This window comes from Hemitrygon akajei, chromosome 8 (genome assembly GCF_048418815.1).
Source record: "Hemitrygon akajei chromosome 8, sHemAka1.3, whole genome shotgun sequence".
Classification (NCBI taxonomy): domain Eukaryota; kingdom Metazoa; phylum Chordata; class Chondrichthyes; order Myliobatiformes; family Dasyatidae; genus Hemitrygon; species Hemitrygon akajei.
Window position 1 is genome coordinate 45702559 of NC_133131.1, and position 24036 is coordinate 45726594.

At 43.7% G+C, this 24036-nt stretch overlaps 1 protein-coding gene across 2 annotated transcripts in view; it reads left to right on the forward strand.

Annotated features, from left to right (window-relative positions):
• LOC140731856 (cytochrome P450 2D15-like) overlaps window positions 1-19259 on the forward strand; it is a 37943-nt gene extending 18684 nt beyond the window's left edge. The window contains exons 5-9 of one of the 2 annotated variants that reach the window (XM_073053775.1): window positions 3159-3332; window positions 6874-7015; window positions 8742-8929; window positions 17847-17988; window positions 19011-19259. In XM_073053775.1, coding sequence (XP_072909876.1) covers window positions 3159-3332; window positions 6874-7015; window positions 8742-8929; window positions 17847-17988; window positions 19011-19192 — 828 coding nt within the window. In that variant the 3' untranslated portion in view covers window positions 19193-19259. The remainder of the gene's footprint in view (window positions 1-3158; window positions 3333-6873; window positions 7016-8741; window positions 8930-17846; window positions 17989-19010) is intronic. The other variant, XM_073053777.1, reaches the window with a different exon arrangement.
• Window positions 19260-24036: the final 4777 nt, after the last annotated feature.

Below are 24036 nucleotides of genomic sequence, written 5' to 3' on the forward strand. Positions count from 1 at the left end.
AGCGTGGTTGGAATCTGATTAGACTCTCAGAAGTTGAGATTGTGCTGCTCACAATGAAGAACTGCACCATGTGTCCTGAAGGCGGTGGAGTGGGAGGTCAGTGGTAACTCAAGTTATTCTGGTGTGGGTTCCCATCAGGCTCAGCATTACCTGCATTACATGCAGGCAGACCCTCTTCCAAGTAAGCATATTCCCGTCCCTTGTGATAATCCTGCCCCACATGAAGGGAGATGGCAGAGAAAGTGCTGCTGCCACTATTGTACAATAATCATAGTTGTAGGCCCTCATTCCTTGGTTGATCACACCAGGAATATCCAAAACTATCTGATATATTGGAATCCAAACATGCGGAAGTGTTAGAAAAGTATCACAATGCGGGGAATTATTGTAACAATCCTGTGAATCTTGATGATATTTAGAACAACAGTAGTATTTATTCTGAGTAAAGAAATTAAATAGATCATTTAAAAAGAAATAAAAACATAAAATGCTGGCAGAACTCAGCAGGCCAGACAGCATCTATGGGAGGAGGTAGTGACGACGTTGCGGGCCGAAACCCTTCATCAGGAGGGTTTTCACGTCGTCACGACCTCCTCCCATAGATGCTGTCTGGCCTGCTGAGTTCTGCCAGCATTTTGTGTTTTTATTTATTTCCAGTATCTGCAGATTCACTCATGTTGCCTTTGAGATCATTTAAAAATCTGCTTTTGTAATTCTAATGGGGCAATCAGTGACCTGTGTTGTAAGTTCAACCAATCTGGCAAATTAATGGTTATATTCTCAAAAAGGCCGTAAAGCTTGGTATTATCTGAAAATAATGTTTGCAAACCAATATGTTAGGGTTCATTAATAGATATGATAATTGATATTGATAGTTGGTAATGAAATGGATGTCAGTTGGTAAAACCTTTGCGTTAGTTTTTATTTGTGAAGATGGTTGTCAGTTGTGGGAAATTTCAGATCCATCTCATCACTGAAAAAATTGAGGTAAGAAGGGATGATAGATGGAGGGGGAAGAATAGGAAAAGCGACAGAGGCTGGGAGGTGATAAGTGGAGGTGACAGATGCTTGAATCTGATGGGAGAGTCAAGTGTAGCAAGGAACTATGTGTGGGAAGTGAGGAGTGGACCAGGGTGACTGTGACTGATGAGTAGATGGATTAGGTGGAATAAGGGAAAGAAACAATGTGAAAGGGCACTATTTCCCCTCTCCCCTCCTCATTCTGCCCATCCCTCACCTGGATCCAGCTAATGTTTGCCAGTTCTTGCTCCACCCCATCACTTCACCTCCTTTACCAGCTATCTTTCAATCCAGATGAAGGGTCTCAATATTAGACCACACACACACACACACACACACACACACACACACACACACACACACACACACACACACACACACACACACACACACACACACACACACACACACACACACACACACACACACACACACACAACATTGCAGTTGCTTTAGTCTGTCAACTGAGACTTCATTTTGTCCACAAACTGGGTGCCCTATCTACTCTGGCTTTCTCCCTAAAATGAACTGACTGACAGGACCCAGATACCCCCTTCCATTTCTTGATTTTTAGTTGTGTTTATCGGACTCCTCTCATTAGGGCAGACATTATGACATGTTCCACGTAGATTGAATTTATTTGTTTATTTATAGAGATACAGTGTGGAATATGCCCTTCCAGTGACTTTGTGCCACACTGCCCAGCAATCTCCTGATTTAATCCTAACCTAATAACGGGACAATTTACAATAGGCAACTCTGCCTATCTTACCCTGCCTTGATTCTGTACCTTAACCTTTCGTTTACTAACTGGTATGTCTTTGCACTGTGGGAGGAATTTTTCTTCTATTTAAATGTGCCAACAATCACTCAGAGAATGATAGAGCCTCCAGGGCCATCTTCCTCTGCTAGGAAACACCAGACTGCCGTGGTAAGGCTGAACTCACTTACTGACGTCCAGTCGCCACGTGAACCCTCTCCTTTGCTGACTGATTGACACAAATGCTGTGGGAGATTTCAGTTTAATGTCCAAACTGTGAAGGTTGAAAACTGCAGTTTTCCTTCTACCTACTTGTTCAACCTCTGAGTCAGCTGCTGTTCACCACCTACACTCACCCTTTGGACCAGTTGATCAAAGTTTGCCCTGTCCTGGCTTGGATACAACAAATATTGCCACACAAGCACAGAAGGTTAGATGCTGCACTTTTAGAAAGCTCCCTTAATCTCTCAAACTTGGGACTTTGGTGCCAGATTAATTGGTTTTCCCAGCCATGAGATACTTTATAAAATAAATTTGGCACAGTATCTTGTCCAGTGAAGTTTAAAGGGAGTGCAGGAAGTGGATTCAGAGATTCATGGGAACAAAATGCTGTCGGAGGAACCCCATAGGTCAGGCAGCATCTGTGGAGGGAAATGGAAAGTTGTTGTGTCAGGACAAAGTACTACACCTGGTACCTCTCTCCAACTCTTTTGCTGCTATATTGACAACAGCTTTGGTTTATTTCCTGCGCCCATACAGAACCTGTCAACTTCAACAACTTCTCTATCACCCTACCCTTAAATTAACTTGGACTATTTCCTACACCTCTCTATCTGACCCTGATCTGTCTCCATTTCGGGAGAGAAACTATCCACTGATATTGGCTACAAACCCACTGACTAAGAATCTAGTTGAAAGTCTTGACTGGAAATCTCGATTGTCCTTTTCCCTCCATGGGTGCCATATAACACATTGAGCTCTCCAGCAGTTTGTTCTTCATTCCTGATTGCAGCATCTGCAGTCTCTTGTGATTTTGCTTTCAATGGAATGAAGGAATCTGGACTCCAGTGAGTTTAACAGACATGGGGGAACTGGGAGCTCCTGTGAGTGGAAGGAACTGTGAAACCAGGGCTCCATTGTATTAGAGGGGTGCTGGCCCAGGGACTGTGGGAATCAGTACCTGGTGAGCAAGAGCCTAAGCCATTGTGTTTACGAATAGATGGATACCAGATTATTGGATCCAGCTTCACAGCTCTACCTATCTTACCCTACCTTGTTTCTGTACCTCTGTCAAAATTAGCCTTTCCATTTATCATTTTAAGAAAAGTCAGAGAATTGAAGAGATTGTATCTAATATCTAACCCTGTCTCTGTTGCAGTTGGTGAATGCATTCCCCTTCCTGTATTACCTCCCAGGACCGCAAAACAAAATATTTCAAAATCAGGACAAAATCAGTCAGTTTTTGCAAGAGATAATCATGAGCCATAAGGAAACATGGGATCCAAATGATACCAGGGACTTTATTGATGCTTTCTTAACACAGCAGGAGAAGGTAAGTGATGATTGAAACTTAAAATATTGAACAGTACAGTACACGCCTTTCATTGTGCTGACTTTTGAACCTACTCCAAAATCAATCTAACTCTTCACTGCCACATAGCCTTCCATTTCCTTTCATCCATGTGTCTCTTAAATGTCCCTAATGTTTCTGCCTCTACCACCAACCCTGGAAGTGTGTTTCATACACTTAATACTGTGGAAAATCTACCTCTAACATCCTCCCTATACTTTCCTCCAATCACATTAAAATTGTTCCCTCATATTAGCCATTTGGGCCCTGGGGAGAGAATGTTCTGGCTGTCCACTCTATCTATGTCTCTTATCATCTTATATAGTTCTATCAAGTCACCTCTCATCCTCCTTCACTCCAAAGAGAAAAGCCCTAACTCATTTCACGTATTCTCACAAGACACGTACTCTCCATTATTAAGGACCTCCAGCACCCAGGGCATGCCCTTTTCTCATTGTTACCATCAGGTAGGAGGTACAGAAGCCTGAAGGCACACACTCAGCGATTCAGGAACAGCTTCTTCCCCTCTGCTATCTGATTCCTAAATAGACATTGAAGCTTTGGGCACTACCTCATTTTTTAATGTACAGTATTTCTGTTTTTGCATGCTTTTTTAATCTATTCAGTATACGTAATTGAGTTACTTGTTTATTTATTATAATGTTTGATTTTACTTATTATCATGATTATTATTTCTCTCTGCTAGATTATGTATTGTATTGAACTGCTGCTGCTAAGTTAACAAATTTCACGTCACATGCCGGTGATAATACACCTGATTCGGATTCATCCAGGTAGTATCCTGGTAAATCTCCTATGCACCCTCTCTAAAGCCTCGCCACCTTGCAATAGTGAGGCAACCAGATCTGAATGCACTACTCCCCGTGTCACCTAACCAGAGTTTTATAGAGCTGAGACCTTTCCGCTCAGCTCTTAACCTCAGTCCCCCAACTAGTGAAGGCCAAGGCACCATTTGCCTCTTTCACCAGCCTATCAACTTGCACAATGACTTTGAGGGATCTTCTTGTAACCCTCTCACTGTGGCTCGTAACAAACTAGGCTTGTAGCTAACTCTGCTGACAGCCACGTGACTAAGCAACCTTTAATAAGCTACACATGCCTGGGGTCGGTATGATTTGGGTTCAACCAAACAGAATATCTAAGTATGCTCTGCCTTTCTATTGAGTTATCAAAATAGACTTTTCTTATCATGCTGCATCCAGTGCATCCTCACCCATTCACTTCAGATGGTGTTAGCCTTTCCTGGAATGTGTGAGGCTGACGGATGACGACAGAGAGGTGTATGAAATCACGGGGGGCATAGATGAGGTGAATGGCCTCAATCTTTTTTCCAGGGCAGGGGAGTCTATAAAACTAGATGGCATTGAAGGAAATGTTAAAAGGGATCTGAGGGGCAACTTTTCCACACAGAGGAAAGGATGCAGCTACTCTATCATTTTCACTGCTGACACCATGACGTGCTTTGTTGATCTTCAGTAACGTGAACAAGAAGACTTCCATTGTAATTGGTTTATCAAGTACCCTGATACAGTGAAACACTTGTATACTGTACATACAGATAAAATCATTCAACAGTGCATTCAGACAGAACAAGGTTAAACACTAACAATGCAGAATAAAGCATAACAGCTACAGAGAAAGTGCAGTGCAGTGTGCAAGATCGTAGGTAGATTGTGAAGTCAAGAGTCTATCTTATCATACTAGGGAACCATTTAATAGTCTTATTACATTGGGGTTAAGACTGTCCTTGAGCCTGGTGACAGAAAGTTGGGATTTTTCTCCTGAAAGCAGAGCGGTTGATAAGGTATTGAATCAAAGTGCCATAAGTGATCAGAAGCCTTGATGGAAAACATTAAAAAGAACTATTTTTCCCACAAAGGAAAGACTGGAGCAGATGTCAGCTGTTTGGCAAAAAAAGGCAAAGGTATTCCGTAATGCGTTAAATGATAGTGGCCTGTGATGCATTGGATGGCAGAATACTGAAAGCAGGTTTGGTGAAAGACTTTTAGACTCTGAGAAAAGAACGAGAGTATGGGATTCGCTCGTTTCTCAGAGCCAGAAAATCTTTCATCAAAGTTCAAAATAAACTTATTATCAAAGTACATGTATGCCACCATTAACAAACCTGAGATTTATTTTCTTGTCAATGTCTAAATCTGCAAATCCTATTTCCAGTATTCTGCTAGCCAATGCATCGCAGGTCTGTTGTGTGGGACGGCCTCTCACCTGAACCAGGACTGGGACTAGGTGGATGGTTCAGTCATTCTGGTCCACAAGGAGACGTCGTCACAGTGAGTCTATACAGAATGTTAGGAAGCAATTCCCCTCCTTCCCTGTTGCTCTATTATTTTTCCTTAAACACATATCCAATTTTCTTTTAAAGTCCCTGATTAATTGTTTCTGTCAATCTTACAGGGCAGGAAATTCAGACTATCAACACCTGATTTTATCAGGTTCTTCCCCCTTTCACTTGCCCTTCCCTTTGAACCTGAGTGCTTTGGTCTTTGATTCAGCTGCTAATGGGAATAATGTCTCTTCATTTACCCTGTTTTAAGTCCTGATACCCGGTCCGGATTCAGTACATCTCCATCACGTCCCCTCTCAAGCTTCCTCGGGTTCTCATTGTCTAACCTCGTGGCTGAAATCCCACGGTAAATCTTTCTTGCGAGCTCTCAGGACCTTGGCACCTTTCACCGAGTCACATAGTCTGACAGGATGGAAGCAAACCCTTTGGCTCAACTCACTCACTCTGACCAAGATGCATATCTCTGCTAATCCCAATCCCTTTATTCCTTTCCTTTCCTTGTACCTTTCCAGATAGCGTTGTAATTGTACCCACCTCTACCACCTTCTGGCAGCTTCTCCCATCTTCCAAACAACCTCTGTGTAGAAAACATGCCTGTCAGATCTTCTCACCATAAACCAGTGTCCTCTAGTTTTAGGCTCCCTACTCTGTGGGGGGAGGGCGAACTGTAACTATCCACCTTATTTACATCCTTCATAAACCTCTACAATATCACTCCTCAGACTCCTCAGTCCAAGCCTAAACAATCTCTCCTTGTAACTCTGGCCTTCCTTTCCTAGATGCCCTAGCCAGAACTGAATGTTCATTTATCCTCTCACCAGTATGTTACACTGTTTAAAACAGGTCGACTGACTTCAGCACTGTTCTTTCCCTCCTTACTTATATTCAGAGATACAGCGCAGTAACAGGCCTTTCCAGCTCGATGAGCCTGTGTTGTCTAATTACACCCATGTGACCAGTTAACCTACAAACCCTTATGTCTTCATCATGTGGAAGGAAACAGAAGCACCCAGAGGAAACCCACGGTGTCCTGTAGAGAATATGTGAACTCCTACCAGACAATGGTGGAATTGAACCAGGGCTAGTGGCCCTCTTATAGTGTAACACTAACTGCTATGCTATCATGCTTCCCCCAATATTCCTGTGATGAATTTTCACTTCTACATATTAACAGTGGATTTCTTAACTGCATCTTAGACAAAGAATGATCCGAACACAAGTTTCCTGGAGAACAAGATGATTGGGACATTACAAAGCCTCTTTGCTGCAGGTACAGAGACCACGTCCACCACCCTAAGCTGGGGCTTGCTCTTCATGGTCTTACATCCAGATATGCAGTGTAAGTAGAACAACGTCTCTGCCAGGCACATTACCAGCTGTGCATTGGTGTGAATGGAAGGTGTGGAGAAACAGTATTGGAATGTCACGAGGTGGGGACAAGGGTGCTGGGAGAGGACCCACAAGCAGGACACAAACACGTCTTTCTTAGGTACAATAAAATAGCGTTTATTACTCGCTACACAGAAGATCGGGAAATCAAGGAGGACAAAGAGGAACACTAACCTTGGACTAGGGGACCAGGGACTAGGATCGCTGCGGACCTGGGACTTGGAAACAGGGAACTGGGATCACCGCAGCCATGGCTTGGACAGCGGGAACATGGACAGCCCGGACCTTGGAATTGGACGGAGGAGCATGGACAGCCGCGGCCATGACTGGAACCCTGGGGACTGGGACCACCATGGCCCTTGGACTTGGAGACTGGTACATTGATTCATCGCCACCAGACACTTGGATACCACGGATCGCTGCAGCCAGAAACGTGGACACCAAAACACACAACAAGGAATCTTGAATCAGGACTCCTCCTTCAGATCAGGCATCGAGCCGGGACTCTTCTTCGGGGGGTAGACACAGACACTGGGCTTAACATCGAGCTGGAACTCTGCCTTCCACTTACCCCTGTAGATTGACCTTGCCCGTACCCACTCTGGCAAAGGAAGGTGAATTGCTGGTACTCCGATGCGGGCTGGATCACTCTGGAGACGGAAGGTGAATTGCTGGTACTCCAATGCGGGCTGGATCACTCTGGGGACGGAAGGTGAATTGCTGGTACTCCGATGCGGGCTGGATCACTCTGGTGACGGAAGGTGAATTGCTGGTACTCCGATGCGGGCTGGATCACTCTGGCGACGGAAGGTGAATTGCTGGCACTCCGATGCGGGCTGGATCACTCTGGTGACGGAAGGGGAATTGCTGGTACTCCGATGCGGGCTGGATCACTTGGCGACGGAAGGTGAATTGCTGGTACTCCGATGCGGGCTGGATCACTCTGGTGACGGAAGGTGAATTGCTGGTACTCCGATGCGGGCTGGATCACTCTGGCGATGGAAGGGGAATTGCTGGTACTCCGATGCGGGCTGGATCACTCTGGTGATGGAAGGTGAATTGCTGGTACTCCGATGCGGGCTGGATCACTCTGGTGACGGAAGGTGAATTGCTGGTACTCCGATGCGGGCTGGATCACTCTGGCTTGTCGTAGCGGCGGCGGCGACTTGCGAAGGCGTCTTAACACTCTCACCCCGAACGGCTAAAGCCAGGGGTTTATAAGCTGCCGGTTCGGGTCGAGGGTAGATTACCTTGATTGCCAAGCTCAAGGGATGTGTGAAATGGAATTAGAAGGGAACAAGGCGTTAATGGTCCGGATCACAACCTAACCAAATTTATAGGGGAACCGATCCAGACCATGACATGGAAGGGGGTGAAGAATGTTATTAGTAAAACTATTAATCTTCAGGCTAAAGATCGAAATATTAGCAACAGGCTTTGAATCTCTAAGTTAATGAAACCCCCTTGTTTAAGTACTATCAGCCCGGTGTTTCTAGGACTTTGCTATTATTCGAATGGTTGCTGTACTTCCTAACGTATAATAGTGACTACATTGCCAAACTTTCCTTTAGTAATAAGACACATTGGGATTTTTAAGTGGGTGAAAGATCTGATTAAAACATGAGTTCCTCCTTTCAACCAAACCCTTGAATTCAGTTCTTGTCTTATTCCTGAAGCTCAAGTTCACGAGGAAATTGACAGAGTGATTGGGAAGGATCGAAGGCCAAGTTTGGAAGACCAGGAGGAAATGCCATTCACTAACGCTGTTATCCATGAAACACAACGCTTAGGGAATATTGGTCCAATCTCACTGCCGCATGAAACGTACAGAGATACCACGGTCATGGGTTACACCATCCCAAAGGTAAATCTGGAGTTAATCTTAATTGTTCCCTTTCCGACCTTCGATCCTCTGAATGTTCTGAAAGCAGTTACCTAAAAATTGGGCTTCATATGTTGGTGTGTAAAGTGGGAAATAATGCCCACAGGAGTTTCTACAAACAATTGTGAGGTTATCGTGAAGTACCTGAAAAGTATCTGTGTGTGGTTCACAGAGAACTATGCAGTAAAATGTGAACTATTTCACAAGGCACACAACCCACTAAGAGGAATGATATCCACTCTGCTTTACATCAACCCCACGAGAACATCAGCCGTCAAAGACACTTTCCCAGTAAGCAGAAACAGCACCCATACATAGTGATGGGACGGGTCAGCGGTGTGGGAGAGGTACTTCAGTTTAAGGTCCGTAATCACTGACAAATATGTTCTGTGGCAGTGCAAGACATAAACAATACTAAAACTTACGAAACATATAAGTGCAAAAGAAAATAATGAGATAGTGTTCAAAGTTTCATGGACCATTCCAAACTCTGATGGTTGAAGAGGAGCAGTTGTTCTTAGAGCATTGAGTGTGATTCTTTAGCCTCTTCTATCTCTTGGATAATATTATGAAGAGGGCATGTCATGGATAGTGAGAGTCTTTAATGATGGATGCTGCCTTCTTGAGTCATCACCTTTTGAAGAAGTCCTTGATGGCAGAGTGGGTTGTACCTGTGATGAAACTAACTGTGTCTACAATCCTCTGCAGATAGTGCAATTCTCTGCATTGGAGCTTCCATGATAGGTTGTGAGGCACCCAGTCAGAGTGTTCTCCTCCGTACATCTGTAGAAATTTGCAAGATTCTTTGGCGTCATACTAAACCTCCTTAAACTTATAATGAATTAGATTTGCTGGCATGCCTTCGTCGTGATTATATCAGTATGTTGGGTCAAGGATAAATCTTCTGAGATGTTGATGCCCAAGAGCTGGAAGCTGCTCACCCTTTCCATAGATGACCCCTCAATGAGGACCGGTCTGTGCTCTTCTAACTTCCCCTTCTGATTTAGAAACATAAAAAACCTAAAGCACAATACAGGCCCTTCGGCCCACAAAGTTGTGCCGTACATGTCCCTACCTTAGAAATTACTAGACTTTCCCACAGCCCTCTATTTTTCTAAGCTCCATGTACCTATCCAAAAGTATCTTAAAAGACCCTATCGTATCCCCCTCCACCACTGTCACCGGCAGCCCATTCTACACACTCACCACTCTCTGAGTAAAAAACTTACCCCTGACATCACCTCTATACCTTCTCCCCAGCACCTTAAATCTGAGTCCTCTTGTGGCAACCATTTCAGTCCTGGGAAAAAGCCTCTGACTATCCACACGGTCAATGCCTCTCATCATCTTTTACACCTCTATCAGGTCACCTCTCATCCTCTGTCGCTCCAAGGAGAAAAGGCCGAGTTCACTCAACCTGTTTTCATATGGTATGCTCCCCAATCCAGGCAACATCCTTGTAAATCTCCTCTGCACCCTTTCTATAGTTTCCACATCCTTCCTGTAGTGAGGTGACCAGAACTGAGCACAGTACTCCAAGTGGGGTCTGACCAGGGTCCTATATAGCTGTAACATTAGCTCCTGGCTCCTAAATTCAATTCCATGGTTAATGAAGGCCAATACACCATATGCCTTCTTAATCACAGTGTCAACCTGTGCAGCTGCTTTGAGAGTTCTATGGACTCAGACCCCAAGATCACGCTGATCCTCCACACTGCCAAGAGTCTTGCCATTAATACCATATTCTGCCATCATATTTGACCTACCAAAATGAACCACTTTACACATATTTGGGTTGAACTCCATCTGCCACTTCTCAGCCCAGTTTTGCATCCTATCAATGTCCTGCTGTAACCTCTGGCTGTCCTCCACACTATTTTCAACACTTCCAACCTTTGTGTCATCAGCAAACTTACTAACCCATCCCTCCACTTCCTCATCCAGGTCATTTATAAAAATCATGAAGAGTCACTGACCTCCAAGCAGAATATGACCCGACTACAACCACTGTTTGCCTTCTGTTGGCAAGCCAGTTCTGGATCCACAAAGCAATATCCCCTTGGATTCCATGCTTCCTTACTTTGTCAATAAGCCTTGCATGGGGTACTTTATCAAATGCCTTGCTGAAATCCATATTCACTACATCTACTGCTCTTCCTTCATCAATGTGTTTAGTAACATCCTCAAAAAAATTCAATCGGGCTCGTAAGGCACGACCTGCCCTCGACAAAGCCATGGTGACTATTCCTAATCATATTATACCTCTCCAAAAGTTCATAAATCCTGCTTCTCAGGATCTTCTCCATCAACTTACCAACCACTGAAGTCAGACTCATTGGTCTATAAGTTCCTGGGCTATCTCTACTCTGTTTCTTGAATAAAGGAACAACATCTGCAACTCTCCAATCCTCTGGAACCTCTCCTGTCCCCATTGATGATTCAAAGATCATCGCCAGAGGCTCAGCAATCTCCTCCTTTGCCTCCCACAGTAGCCTGGGGTACATCTCATCTGGGCCCGGCGACCTTCCAACTTGATGCTTTCTGAAAGCTCCAGCACATCTTGGTCTTTCTTGGTCTTGCTGATGTTAAGAGGAAAGTTGTGACAACCTCACTCAACCAACCTGTATACCTGTACGAGAAAGCAGCGCCCATCATCAAGGACCCCCTATCATCAAGGCCATGCTCTTTTCTCACTGCTGCCATCAGGAAGGATGGACAAGAGCCTCACGTCCCATGCCAACAGTTATTATCCCTCAACCATCGGACTCCTGAACCAGAGTGGATAACTTCACTCGCCCCAACAATAAACATTGAGGAGGAATTTATTTAGCCAGAGACTGGTGATTCTTTGGAATTCTTTGCACATTGTGTATATTTAAGGTAGAGGTTGATAAATTCTTGATTGTTCAGGGCACAAAGGGATACGGGGAGAAGGCAGAGGACTGGGGCTGAGAGGAAAGTTGGATCTGCCAATGTCAAATAGTGGAAGTGACTCGATGGGCCGAATGGCCTAATTCTGCTCCTATATCTTATGGTGTTATGAACTGATTCCACAACCTATGGACTCACTTTAGGGACTCAGCAACTTGTTCTCAATATTATTTATTACTTATTTATTTGTTATTACTTTGTATTTTTTAGTATTTGCACAATTTGTTATCTTTTGCACATTGATTGTTTGAGTTTGCAGTTTTTATTGTTACAAGATGTTGTAAACTTTCATCACTTGAGCAGATAATAAGCCATGTAAGGCAACGGAAAGGGATTCTTCATCTTGATTCTGTTTCTCTGTCATGCACAAACAATGGGGCTTCACCTACATCCGCATTTGGTCATTCAGTCTCCTACATCTCCACCTGCTCCCTCACTGTCATTTACATGACAGTACTCACAGTCCCCGCTCCGGGGTTAAAATGGAATAACAGCAATGGCCCTCTGCCTTCCCCATTTAAGAGGCATCAGTGAAGGGGCACAGGGTGAAAGGAGGACATCTAGGGGAAACACAAGGAGAATAATGAAGCTTTACACACAGCATCATTTTGCCTGATTTGTTCAGCATAGAGAGAGGCTCTTTGGCCCACCAACTCTTCGTCAGCATGATAGCTACTAAAACTAATGCTATACCCCTCTAATCCTATCCATTCAAGTAGCTGGCAAAATATCTCTCAAATGTAATTACAGTTCCTGCCTCTGGCAGTTCACTCCAGATACTACGACAGGTTGATTAATGTCCCTGCAGATCCCCTTTAACCCCCCTCCCTCTCACCTTACAGCAGCGTCACAGGCCACTGCGTCAGGCTGATGAGTTGCTAAGGTGGGCAAGGAATGCCAGATGGAATTTAATCCCAATAAATGGGCTTTTGGAGAACAGAAAAGGTTCCGGTACAGTTATAGGCAGGTTCGGTCTTCACTTCCAGTTGGGGATTGATAAATATTGAAAAGGCCAGAGAATTGAGGAAATTGTGCAGAAGAGGAGATAACACAGAACAGATAGTGGAGAGGTTGTGGAGGCAGAATCGAAAGTCTTAGCGTGGTGTGATTAATGTATATTCCAATGCAAGAAGTAGTATGGGAAAGATAGATGAGCTCAGGGCATGGATTAGCACATGGAATTGTGATATTGTAGCCATTAGTGAGACTTGGTTGCAGGATGGGCAGGACTGGTAGCTCAGTATTCCTGGGTTTGGCTGTTTTGGATGTGACAGAGTGGGAGGGATTAAAGGGGGTGGTGGTATGGTGTTACTAGTCAGGGTAAATGTCACAGCAGTGTTCCGTCAGGACAGACTGGAGAATGTATCCCTTGAGGCTTTATGGATGGAATTGAGGGATAAGAAAGGTATGGCCATGTTAATAGACCCCCCAACAGTCTGCGGGATTTAGAGGAAGAGAGATCGCAGACTGTTGCAAGCAACATAAGGTTGTTATAGCAGGTGATTTTAATTGTCCACATTTTGAAAGGGACTACAATACTGTAAAAGGACTAGATGGGATAGAAGTTGTCAAATGCGTTCAGGAAAGTTTCCTTAATCAATATACAGAAGTTCAAACAAGAGTGAAATATATGATCTGCTAATAGGCAGGACAGGTGACAGAAGTTTGTGCAGGGGAACACTTTGAATCTAGTAATCCTAATACCAACAGTTTCAAAGTAAATATGGAAAAAGGTACTTAGTAAATTTGCAGATGACACAAAGATTGGATGTGTTGTGGATAGCGTGGAAGGCCGTCAGAGGTTACAACGGGACATTGTTAGGATGCAAAACTGGGCTGAGAAGTGGCAGATGGAGTTAAACCCAGATAAGAGGGAGGTTGTTCATTTTGGTAGGTCAAATATGATGGCAGAATATAGTATTAATGGTAAGACTCTTGGCAGTGTGGAGGATCAGAGGGATCTTGGGGTCCGAGTCCATAGGACACTCAAAGCTGCCACGCAGGATGACTCTGTGGTTAAGAAGGTCTATGGTGCATCGGCCTTCATCAATCATGGGATTGAGTTTAAGAGCCGAGAGGTAATGTTGCAGCTATATAGGACCCTGGTCAGATCCCACTTGGAGTACTGTGCTCAATTCTGGTCGCCTCACTATAGGAAGGACGTGGAAACTATAGAAAGGGTGCAGAGGAGATTTACAAGGATGTTGTCTGGATTGGGGAGCATGCCTTATGAGAATAAGCTGAGTGAACTCTGCCTTTTCTCCTTGGAGCGATGGAGGATGAGAGGTGCTTGATACAGGTGTAATGGCTAGCACGAGAGGGTATAGTTTTAAGGTGTTTGGAAGTAGGTACAGAGGAGATGTCAGGGGTAAGTTTTTAACACAGAGAGTGGTGAGTGTGTGGAATGGGCTGCCAGCGGTGGTGGTGGAGGTGGAAACAATAGGTTCTTTTAAAAGACTCCTGGATGGCTACATGGAGCTTAGAAAAATAGAGGGCTATGGGTAAAGCCTAGGTAATTCTGAGGTAGGGACATGTTTGGCACAGCTTTGTGGGCCAACGGGCCTGTATTGTGCTGTAGGTTTTCTATATTTCTCTGTTTCTAAGATAGGTCTGGTCCACAGTTTCAGATTCTAAATTGGAAAAAGACCAATTTTGATGGTATCAGAAAGGATCTGGCAAGTGTGGATTTGGAAAGGCTGCTTTTTGACAAAAATAAAATTGGTAATTGTGAAGCCTTCAAAAGTGACATTTTGAGAGTACAAAGCTTATATGTGTCTGTCAGAATAAAAGGAAAGATACCAGGTCTAGAGAACTTTGGTTTTCTTGAGATATTGAGACCTTGACTAAAACAAAAAAAAAAGGAGCATAGCAGGCATTGGCAGGTAAGAAAATGTACTTATGGAATTTAAGAAATGGAAGAGAACACTTAAGAAAGGAATCAGGAGAGCTGAAAGAAGGCATGATGTTGCCCTAGCAGACAAGGAGAAGGAGAATCACAAGGGATTCTACAGATATGTTAAGAGTAAAAGATTGTAAGGGATAAAGTTAGTCCTCTGGAAGATCAGAATGGTCATCTATGCATGGAGCCAGAAGAGATGGAGGAGATCTTATGTGGATTTTTTGTATCCATATTTATTTGGGAGATGTACAGAGTCTATATAAATGAAACATAGCAGCAACAAGAGAATGGACCTCATACAGATTACAGTGCAGGAGGTGTTTGCTATCTTGAGGAAAATTAGGGTGGATAAATCCCCAAGGCCTGACAAGGTGTTCCATCGGGCCCTGTGGGAGGCAAGTACAGAAATTACAGGGCCCTAGCGGTGATATTTAAATAATCCTTTGCGGCAGGTGAAGTATCGGAGGACTGGAGCATAGCTAATGTTCTTCCACTGTTGAAGAAAGGCTCTAATATTAACTAGGAAATTATAGGCCAGTGAGCCCAGCATTATTTGTGGGAAAGTTATTGGAAGCCATTCTAAGGGACTGGATATACTGTTTTTGGACTAATTACGGATAGTCAGCATGGCTTTGTGCATAGTGGGTCACTACTATCCAATCTTAGAGAGTTTTTTGAGGAAGTTACCAGGAAAGTTTATAAACACAAGGCAGCGGCTGTCGTCTACAGCTACTGCATTTTACAAGGTCCCGTAGGGGTGGTAGTAAATTGGGATATACATTGGCTTTGTGGGAGAAGCCAGAGAGTGGTAGCAGATGTTTGCCTGTCTGATTGGAGGCCTGAGACTAGTGGAGTGCCTCAGCAATCAGTGCTGGGTCCTTTGTTGTCTGTCATCTAAATCAATGATCTGAATGATAACATGGTTAACTGGATCAGTGAGGAAGATAATTGAAGCTTGCAGCAGGAACTGGACCGGATGAAAAATTACAGAAGGAATTTAAAGCAGAGAAATGTGAGGTGTTGCACTTCAGGACCAACCAAGGTAGGTCTTGTACAGTGAACTGAGAACAAAGGGATCTGGGAATACAGATCCATAATTGGTGTCACAGGTAGAAGGGCTCGTAAAGAAAGCTTTTAGTACATTTGCCTCCTATATCAAAGTATTGAATATAGGATATCATAAACATGAGAATGACTGCAGATGCTGGAAATAAAGGGTCTTGGCCCGAAATGTCGATTGTTTGTTCATTTTCCTAGATTCTGTTCGACCTGCTGAATCCCTCCAGCATTTTGTGTATGTTCCATTGAGTACAAGAGATGAGATGTTATGTTGAAGTTGTAAAAGACATTGTTGAGGCCAAATCTGGAGTATTGTATGCAGTTTTGGTCACATGCCTTCGGGAAAGATGTAAGTTAGCCTGAAAGAATACACAGAAAATTTATAAGGATGTTGCTGGGTCCGAAGGACCTGAGTTATGAGAAAAGATTGAATAGCTTAGAACTTTATTTCCTAGAATAGGGAAGACTGAGGGGAGATTTGATAGAGGTATACAAAATTGTGAGGGGTATAGATAGAATAAATGCAAACAGGCTTTTCCCAGTGAGGTTGGATGGACTGCAACTAGAGGTCATGGGTTAAGGATCAAATTTGGAAAGTTTATGGGAAACAACTTTACTCAGAGGATTGTGAGCGTGTGGAATAACCTGCCAGTGCAAATGGTGCATGCAAGCTCAATTTTATTATTTAAAAAAGTTTGATTAAGTTCGTAGATGGTAGGGGTATGGAGGGCTATGTCTTGGTGCAGATTAATAGGGGTAGGCAGTTTAAATGGTTTAGAATGGGTTAGATGGGCTGAAGAGTCTGTTTCTGTCCTGTATTCCTCTATGACTTTATAAGACCTGGGGTAGATCAGTTATGATCAAACTGAATGGTAGGGCAGGCATGAGTGGCTGAGTAGCTGACTCCCACTCCTATTTTCTTGCACTCTTATATTCATCGATAACTATCTTTATTCCATATTTTATTCTGGATCTTCCACTTGATTACAGGTAATCCCATGTACTCCCTCTGTTGGATCATGTACAACTTCCTTAGCTGGTGTATTTATCTCATTTCTCCTGCTCAGTCTAGTTGGGAACTGCACTTCCCCTCCAGGTGTTTACTCAATCATCCTTGGAGTCCATCTCCATTCACCTTCTGCTCCACCCAGTTTGCAATAACACCCTCCCCATCTCCTGTAAAGAGTACTGCTCTGCCAGGTGCCTACATTGAACCCCTACCTACTCACTTTCGATCTCCATTACACTCCAACTCCAGAACAATCCCATTCCATCACCCCAACCCTAGGCATGTCATCACTCTGCTCCCTGTGTTGTTATTCCACATCAGATACTCACCTGGACATCAATTGGACCAGGTGAATCAGGGAATCCTCTTGGACCTTTGTACCTGCTCTGTCCAAAGTTACCTTGCTGGCCTCTTGGTCCAGGCTCATTGTCTGCAACAGTGGGACCTGGCTCTAGACAGACTATTGTTCTCATAGACCAACGAGGTGCCGGTCCTGCAGGAGTCACTGGGCAGGTGATGATGAAATCAGTGCATTTGCTTGGAAATTATCCTCATTACTGTAGAAATTAAGCTGTAATGCAGATCACTGTGATGTATAGATGACTGGCACTTGGAGAGGTACATGGATAGGAAAAGGTTCAGAGGGATTTGGGCCAAATGTGGATGAATGGGACTAGTTCAGATGAAAATCTTGGTTAGTACAGGCCAGTTGGGCCGAATGGCCTATTTTCTGTGCTTTATGACATTTTGAGTGAAGATTGCTCTATTCACTTTGAGCCAACAAACCTCTCAAAGCATTGCCAATGTATCCTAAGTTTGTGGTAGCTGTGAAGATGAAGTGTATTGCAGAATTAAATTGAAAATCTTCTGTCTATGATGACTTACAATCACTGGGCTACAAACCATAGCTTTCAGTCCAAAGACCAGAATATAATTCTCTTCATTGCTCTGTGTGTCTGTTACAAATATTTCCCTAATGTATCTCTTCAATTACTATTTAGGGAACAATGATCATTCCAAATATTTCCTCTGCCTTGTTTGATGAAGATATTTGGTTGACTCCACATCAGTTTAATCCAGGACACTTCCTCGATTCCGATGGGAAGTTTGTGAGGCCAGAAGCTTTCATCCCATTCTCGGCAGGTAATGTAGGGTTTGTGGATTATTACAAAGGGTGATTGATAAGTTCGTGGCCTAAGGTAGGAGTCAATTTTAGAAAACCTAGCATATTTATTTTTCAACATAGTCCCCTCCTTATTTACACACTTATTCCAGCAGTCGTGGAGCATACGGATCTTGGACCTCCAGAAAGTGTCCACAGCAGGGGTGATTGATAAGTTTGTGGCCTACAGTAGAAGGCGATGAGTTATACAGCTGTCATTACATGCCCATGTAGTTCAACTCTTTGAGTGATTATGCAGAAAATTTGAAGTTAATAACTGATCTCCTTCTACCTAAGGCCATGAACTTATCAATCACCACTGATGGGTTATTAACTGATGAATTATTAACTTCAAATTTTCTGCATAATCACAGAGTTGAACTACATGTACATGTAACGAGAGCTGTACAACTCATCTCTTTCTAACTTAGGCCACAAACTTATCAATCACCCATGCTATGGAAACTTTCTGGAGGTCCAAGATCCGTATGCTCCACGACCACTGGACTAAGTGTGTAAATGTAGGAGGGGACTATGTTGAAAAACAAATGTGCTAGGTTTTCTAAAATTGACTCAATCTACCTTAGGCCACAAGCCTATTAATCACCCCTCGTAAATGTACCAACATTTGCAGCTGTGATTGTGGATATCCAGGCTCCAATCTCCCGTGCTCTGGAGAGGGAGGCTGCTGGCTGATTCCTGCATTTGTATTTCTTTATTAACTTCTAAATTTAAGTTAATTCCCAAAAGCCTTTCCCGCCACCCCAGTGCTGAAAGAGAACTTCATGCATTAGCTAACTACAATGAATAGAATAAACACTTGTTTAACTATGATAAAGTCTGGAAGTGTACTACTTTTCTAAGAGATGAGATGGGGTTGGATAAGGCAGAATTATATTCGGACTTCGAGACTATATAGGTAGTCGTTTTTGTTCAGCGTGACCCTGCAGTGATTCTCAGTCTTTTTCTGTGATACTAACCTGTCTTGTCCTGCACCCTACAGGTCATCGTGTGTGTTTGGGGGAGCAACTGGCAAAGATGGAGCTCTTCATCTTCTTCACATCCATGCTCCAAAGATTCACGTTATTTCTCCCGGAAAATGAGCCAAGACCAAGCTACAAGGAAGCTCAATTCGGAATTACCCTCTGCCCACTGCCCTATCGGCTCTGTGTTAAAGCCAGATAGGGATAGATATTCACCATCTGGGGTCAGGAGGCTTTTTGCTAAACTCAGATTCAAAATGCTGAGCAACACACACAAAATGCTGGTGGAACGCAGCAGGTCAGACAGCATCTATAGGAAGAAGCACTGTTGACGTTTTGGGCCGAGACGTCGACAGTGCTTCTTCCTATAGATGCTGCCTGACCTGCTGCGTTCCACCAGCATTTTGTGTGTGTTGCTTGAATTTCCAGCATCTGCAGATTTCCTCGTGTTTGCCTTTCAAAATGCTGACTTTTTTTTATTCAAGGTATTTATAGTTAATCTTTAACTAGTACTAATTTACCAGTCCTCGTGAGAAACAATCATGTACAAGATTAGGAAACATCATTAACTTAATTGGGACTACGACCTAATCAGAAGAAACAGTGTTGTCTGAGTTAAACTAAGTCTGCTGCAGCCCGACCTGATCAATTCAGTTGTGAAATTACCCCATGCAGATGAGGGCATCACTAGATGACTCATAAGAAAAAGTTTTTTAAACTTTTAAAGGCAGTAAAAGTGCGGAGTTACAAACATGACAAGGAGATCTATCCTCAGCCTCGATCTGAGAAGGATCTCTTCCCAGACCAGTCTTTCTGTGTCGCAACTTATTTGTCTGCAACTCATCTAGTTTGTAAGAATTGGACATATGTTTGGAAATCAGTTATAGATCCATAATCTCTATTAGAATTACTCCTCAATATAAATGTGCTCCACTTGTTTAATCTGTTTCATTAGTTGGATGCATCTCCACCTTAGTTGGGAGGGAGGAATCACTGCTTGAAATAGTGACTATTGACAGCTAAACCCCTTCAGAAATAGATAAGGTAGCTAACTGGTCTTTGCATTATAGGATGATACAGTGTAATCTCCGCAAAGTGAGGGTGCATATTGAGGAATGGAGTTGGTGGGCTGTACGGCCTAATTCTGTCCCTATGTATAAAGGTCTTATGTACACCTTACAGGACAACTTCAGTTTAGGACTCTAGAGATTATTGATATATTTATCTTTCAGTTAGAGATAACAGAACAGTAACAGGCCCTGCTTGCCCAGCGATTTAACCCAATCCCAATTACACTGTGACCAATTAACATAGTAACTGACACGTATTTGGAATGTGGAAGGAAACCCGCACAATCACAGGGAGAGGATGCAAACCCCTTTCCGATATTGGTGGGATTGAACCCTGATCACTGGCAGTGTCATAGCATTACGCTAACTGCTGCACTACCGTGACATCCCAGACTTTAAATTGCCACTGATCAATGTAACAATCGATTGGCCCCTTTTTTAAAGAATGAAAACCTTACTAGTGCACGTTATTTCAATTTATAACAGTGTGATAGAATCTTGTGGTACGCATTTTCAGGCTTTTGTATCTTCTGCCCGATGGGAGGGGTGAACGGTGGGAGGGTCTTCAATTATGTCCGAGAAGGAATGGAAGAATGAGTTCCTGAACTTGGCCAAACTGCCTGAGGAAAGAATAAAGTCTGAATTTGATTTGATTACAATTGCAGGTTCTGCTGACTGCTGAACAACACTAATTTACAGCAGAGTTCATTGTGATAAGATCAAAGAGTACTGTTCTCCTAATGCTAATGAGTGACCCTACTTGTAACATCTTGTTACTGCTATGATAAATAGGAACATTTTGAAGGCACAAGTGTGCAAGAGGTTTTGGTTGAAATTTGGACTGGACTATACCTTGTTTTGGATGATGGGAACTTAATGGACAACAGGTCAATGAGCAGCGCACTTTCATGTGAAGAGCTTGGGATATTGGTGGATGCTGACGAGAGTGCAGGGAGGACACAGTTAGGTTTAAAAGACATATAAAAAGAAGCAAAAGGACTGATGAGCTGCATGCACGCAAGGGCTCTGTGGGTTTAAGATGCAGTAGTAATAATTTAAACACAGCTCCAAAAGTACAGGAATAATCACTTAACATTCTTGATCAGGAAAAAAGTGTCAGGTGACAGAGCTGATTCAGGAAAATGTATATAATGCAGAGGCAGAATCTCTTTAAGAGGTCAATGAGTGAGTCCATTCGCTTAAGTGTGAATGAGGTGTTATATGACTGGGAAGGTCTCTGAGGCCACCACGGAGTGAGTGGGAGAAAGAGAGGGAAACCTGCAAGGGTGTTACCAGATTGTAAGGGCTGGTGATACTGAGGGTTCTCTGCTCCCACAGTATGGATTAGAATAACGTTGGAGCTCATCTATGATTCTGTGATCGGCATTTGGTTAGACCAACGAGGAAAGAGCCAAGTGGAATGACTTCCAGAGTAGGAACACTAGGGGAGCACGTTGTAGTTTTCTGTACTCAATTCCATGATTTCTGGTAAATTGATTTTTCTGTATCAGCCAGCTGTCTGTGATATTGCAGAGATGCAAGAGAGACTGCAGGTGCTGGAAATTTGGGTCAACACACACAAAGAGATGCAGCGGGTTAAGAACCAGAGTGCCAGAACAGAGAAGTAGAGAGGTTGTGGAGGCAGATTTTGTTAAGATCTTGGACAAAGCCAGGGATCAGAAAATTGAGCATGGTGCTTGCTTAATGTTCTGAGTTGCATATAGTTCAATGCAAGTAGTATTGTAGGAAAGACAGATGAGCTCAGGGCATTGGAACTATAATATTGTAGCCATTAGTGAGACTTAGCTGTAGGTGGAGCAGGACTGTTGGTTTAATATTCTGGAGTCCTGTTATTATAGACCGGCCTAGTGGGAGGGATTAAAATGGGGGGGTGTGTGCATTACCTGTCAGGGAAAATGTCACACAGTGCCCAGTCAGGACAGACTGGAGAACTCATCTAGTGAACTCATCTAGTGGAACTGAAGAATAAGAAAAGTATGTCCATGTTAATGGGGCTATGTTATAGAACACCCAATAGTCTGTGGGATTTAGAGGAACAAATTAGTAGTGCAATCAGATCTGGAGTGGAGGTCTTGGTCTCCCACTTCTGCACAACCCCCTGTGAGAGAATGGGGCTCGACTCCACCTCATTCCCTGCAGGCTGTACGGTGCCAGTTTCAATATCACTTCATCACTGTCATTCCTCTCCCTCCTGCTCCTTATCCGACAGCATCTGGTACCGCCTGTCCTGCTGTTCCATCAAGTGGGAAACAGGGAGCCTCTCCTCATTCCCTGCAAAGACAAAACAACAGGCAGCTATGCACATAAACTTCACCCAAACCTCCGCCGATGGTGACGCATCAGTGCACAGGGTAGTGACAATGTGTGCTGTTCATCGATAGGATATTGTAGTCACAATGATGTAGTGCTGATGGGATTCTTCATGGTGGCTTTGCTCCAGATGAAGTTTGTACCTCGGTGCCCCCACCCATGCCTCCTTCAGCCTGGGGAGAACCCCTCCCACTGGAGTGGCCTCCCTTCTAGCTATCACTGCTTTATCATATATGGAGAAGGTGAGGGGCTCTGAATGATCCTTGCAGGATGCATCGTCTTGTGGAGGGGGAGTGAGAGAAGACCATCAGTGAGAAGGGGCATTGGATGGTGTGGATGGAATCATAATTTGTGATTCACACTTGGTGCAAGTAAGTGTGTGTGAGGCAGGAATATTTCTGTTGGTGTCTATCTCACCTTGGCATCCCTGGGGAGATCATGAAATTCTTGAAAGGGTTGATTAATGCAGCAAGGATTCTCATTCCTGAAAGAGAGAATTCCTTCTCCTCATGGGTTTCTGTCTTACCTGCATGTCTGTGACTGGTGAACAACTCAATTTCCCTTTCTGTATCTCTCTCTCTGCCCACTGCAATCTCGCTCACCTCCATGGCAGAACTGCTTCCCCGGGCAGTTGCTTTACTGGGCAGCGCTGTGGTGCAGGAGGTAGAACAGCTGCCTCCGGCTCCAGAGACTCCGGTTCAATCCTGACCTCTGGTGCTGTCTGTGGGGAGTTTGCACGTTCCCCACAAGCATCGGTTTTCTGCCACAATCCCAAAACCAGGAGATTTCTAGTTAATTGGTGACTGGAAATTGTCCCTGGGGTGGAGAATCTGGGAGGAGTTGATAGGAATGTGGGGAGAATAAAATATGGGATTAATGTAAATGTGTTGGTGCAGACTCGATGAAAGGGAGTTTCATGCTGAATCTTTCCATGACTAGGACACACACTCACACACTCTGTCAAATTTCCCTTTATTTCGGAGTTACTCTGTAAGGAGGGTTTCCAGGCTTTGCCTCACCATGTTATATAACCTGGTGCATTTTTGAAACCTCCTGAACTTTGTTGATGGGCAGAGATTGAAACATGAAAGAGACCTCCATCCAATCCATCTTCATAACATATTGCTTCAAGAAGGCTAACAGTATAGTCAAGGATTCCTGCCTCCATTACCATTCCCTTTTTTCTCTTCTAGAAGTTACAGGAAATTGAAAAGCCCAATAGGCCAGACACAAGAACATCTTCTACCCCAGTACCACACTGCTGTCTGACTTCTGAACTAATCCCCTCTTTGAAATCCCCTTCCCAGTGTCATAGAGTCAAAGAGCCATGCAGCATAGAAACAGGTTCCTTGTCCAACTAGTCCACACCGACTGTGTTCCCCGAGAAGCTGGTCCATCTGCTCGTGTTTGAACCAGAGCTCTCTAAGCCTCTCCTATCCATGTATCTATCACGATGACTTTTCAATATTGCTGATGTGTACGCTTATCCACTGTTTCTGGCAGCTCATTCCAACTCTGCACCATATTTGCAGGAAGAAGCTGCCACAATGTTCCTTTTAAATATCTGACCTCTGATCTTAAACCTATGTGATGCACCATCAATAACTCACTCTGAGACGTAGGAAGCAAGGTATCGGCTTTTATT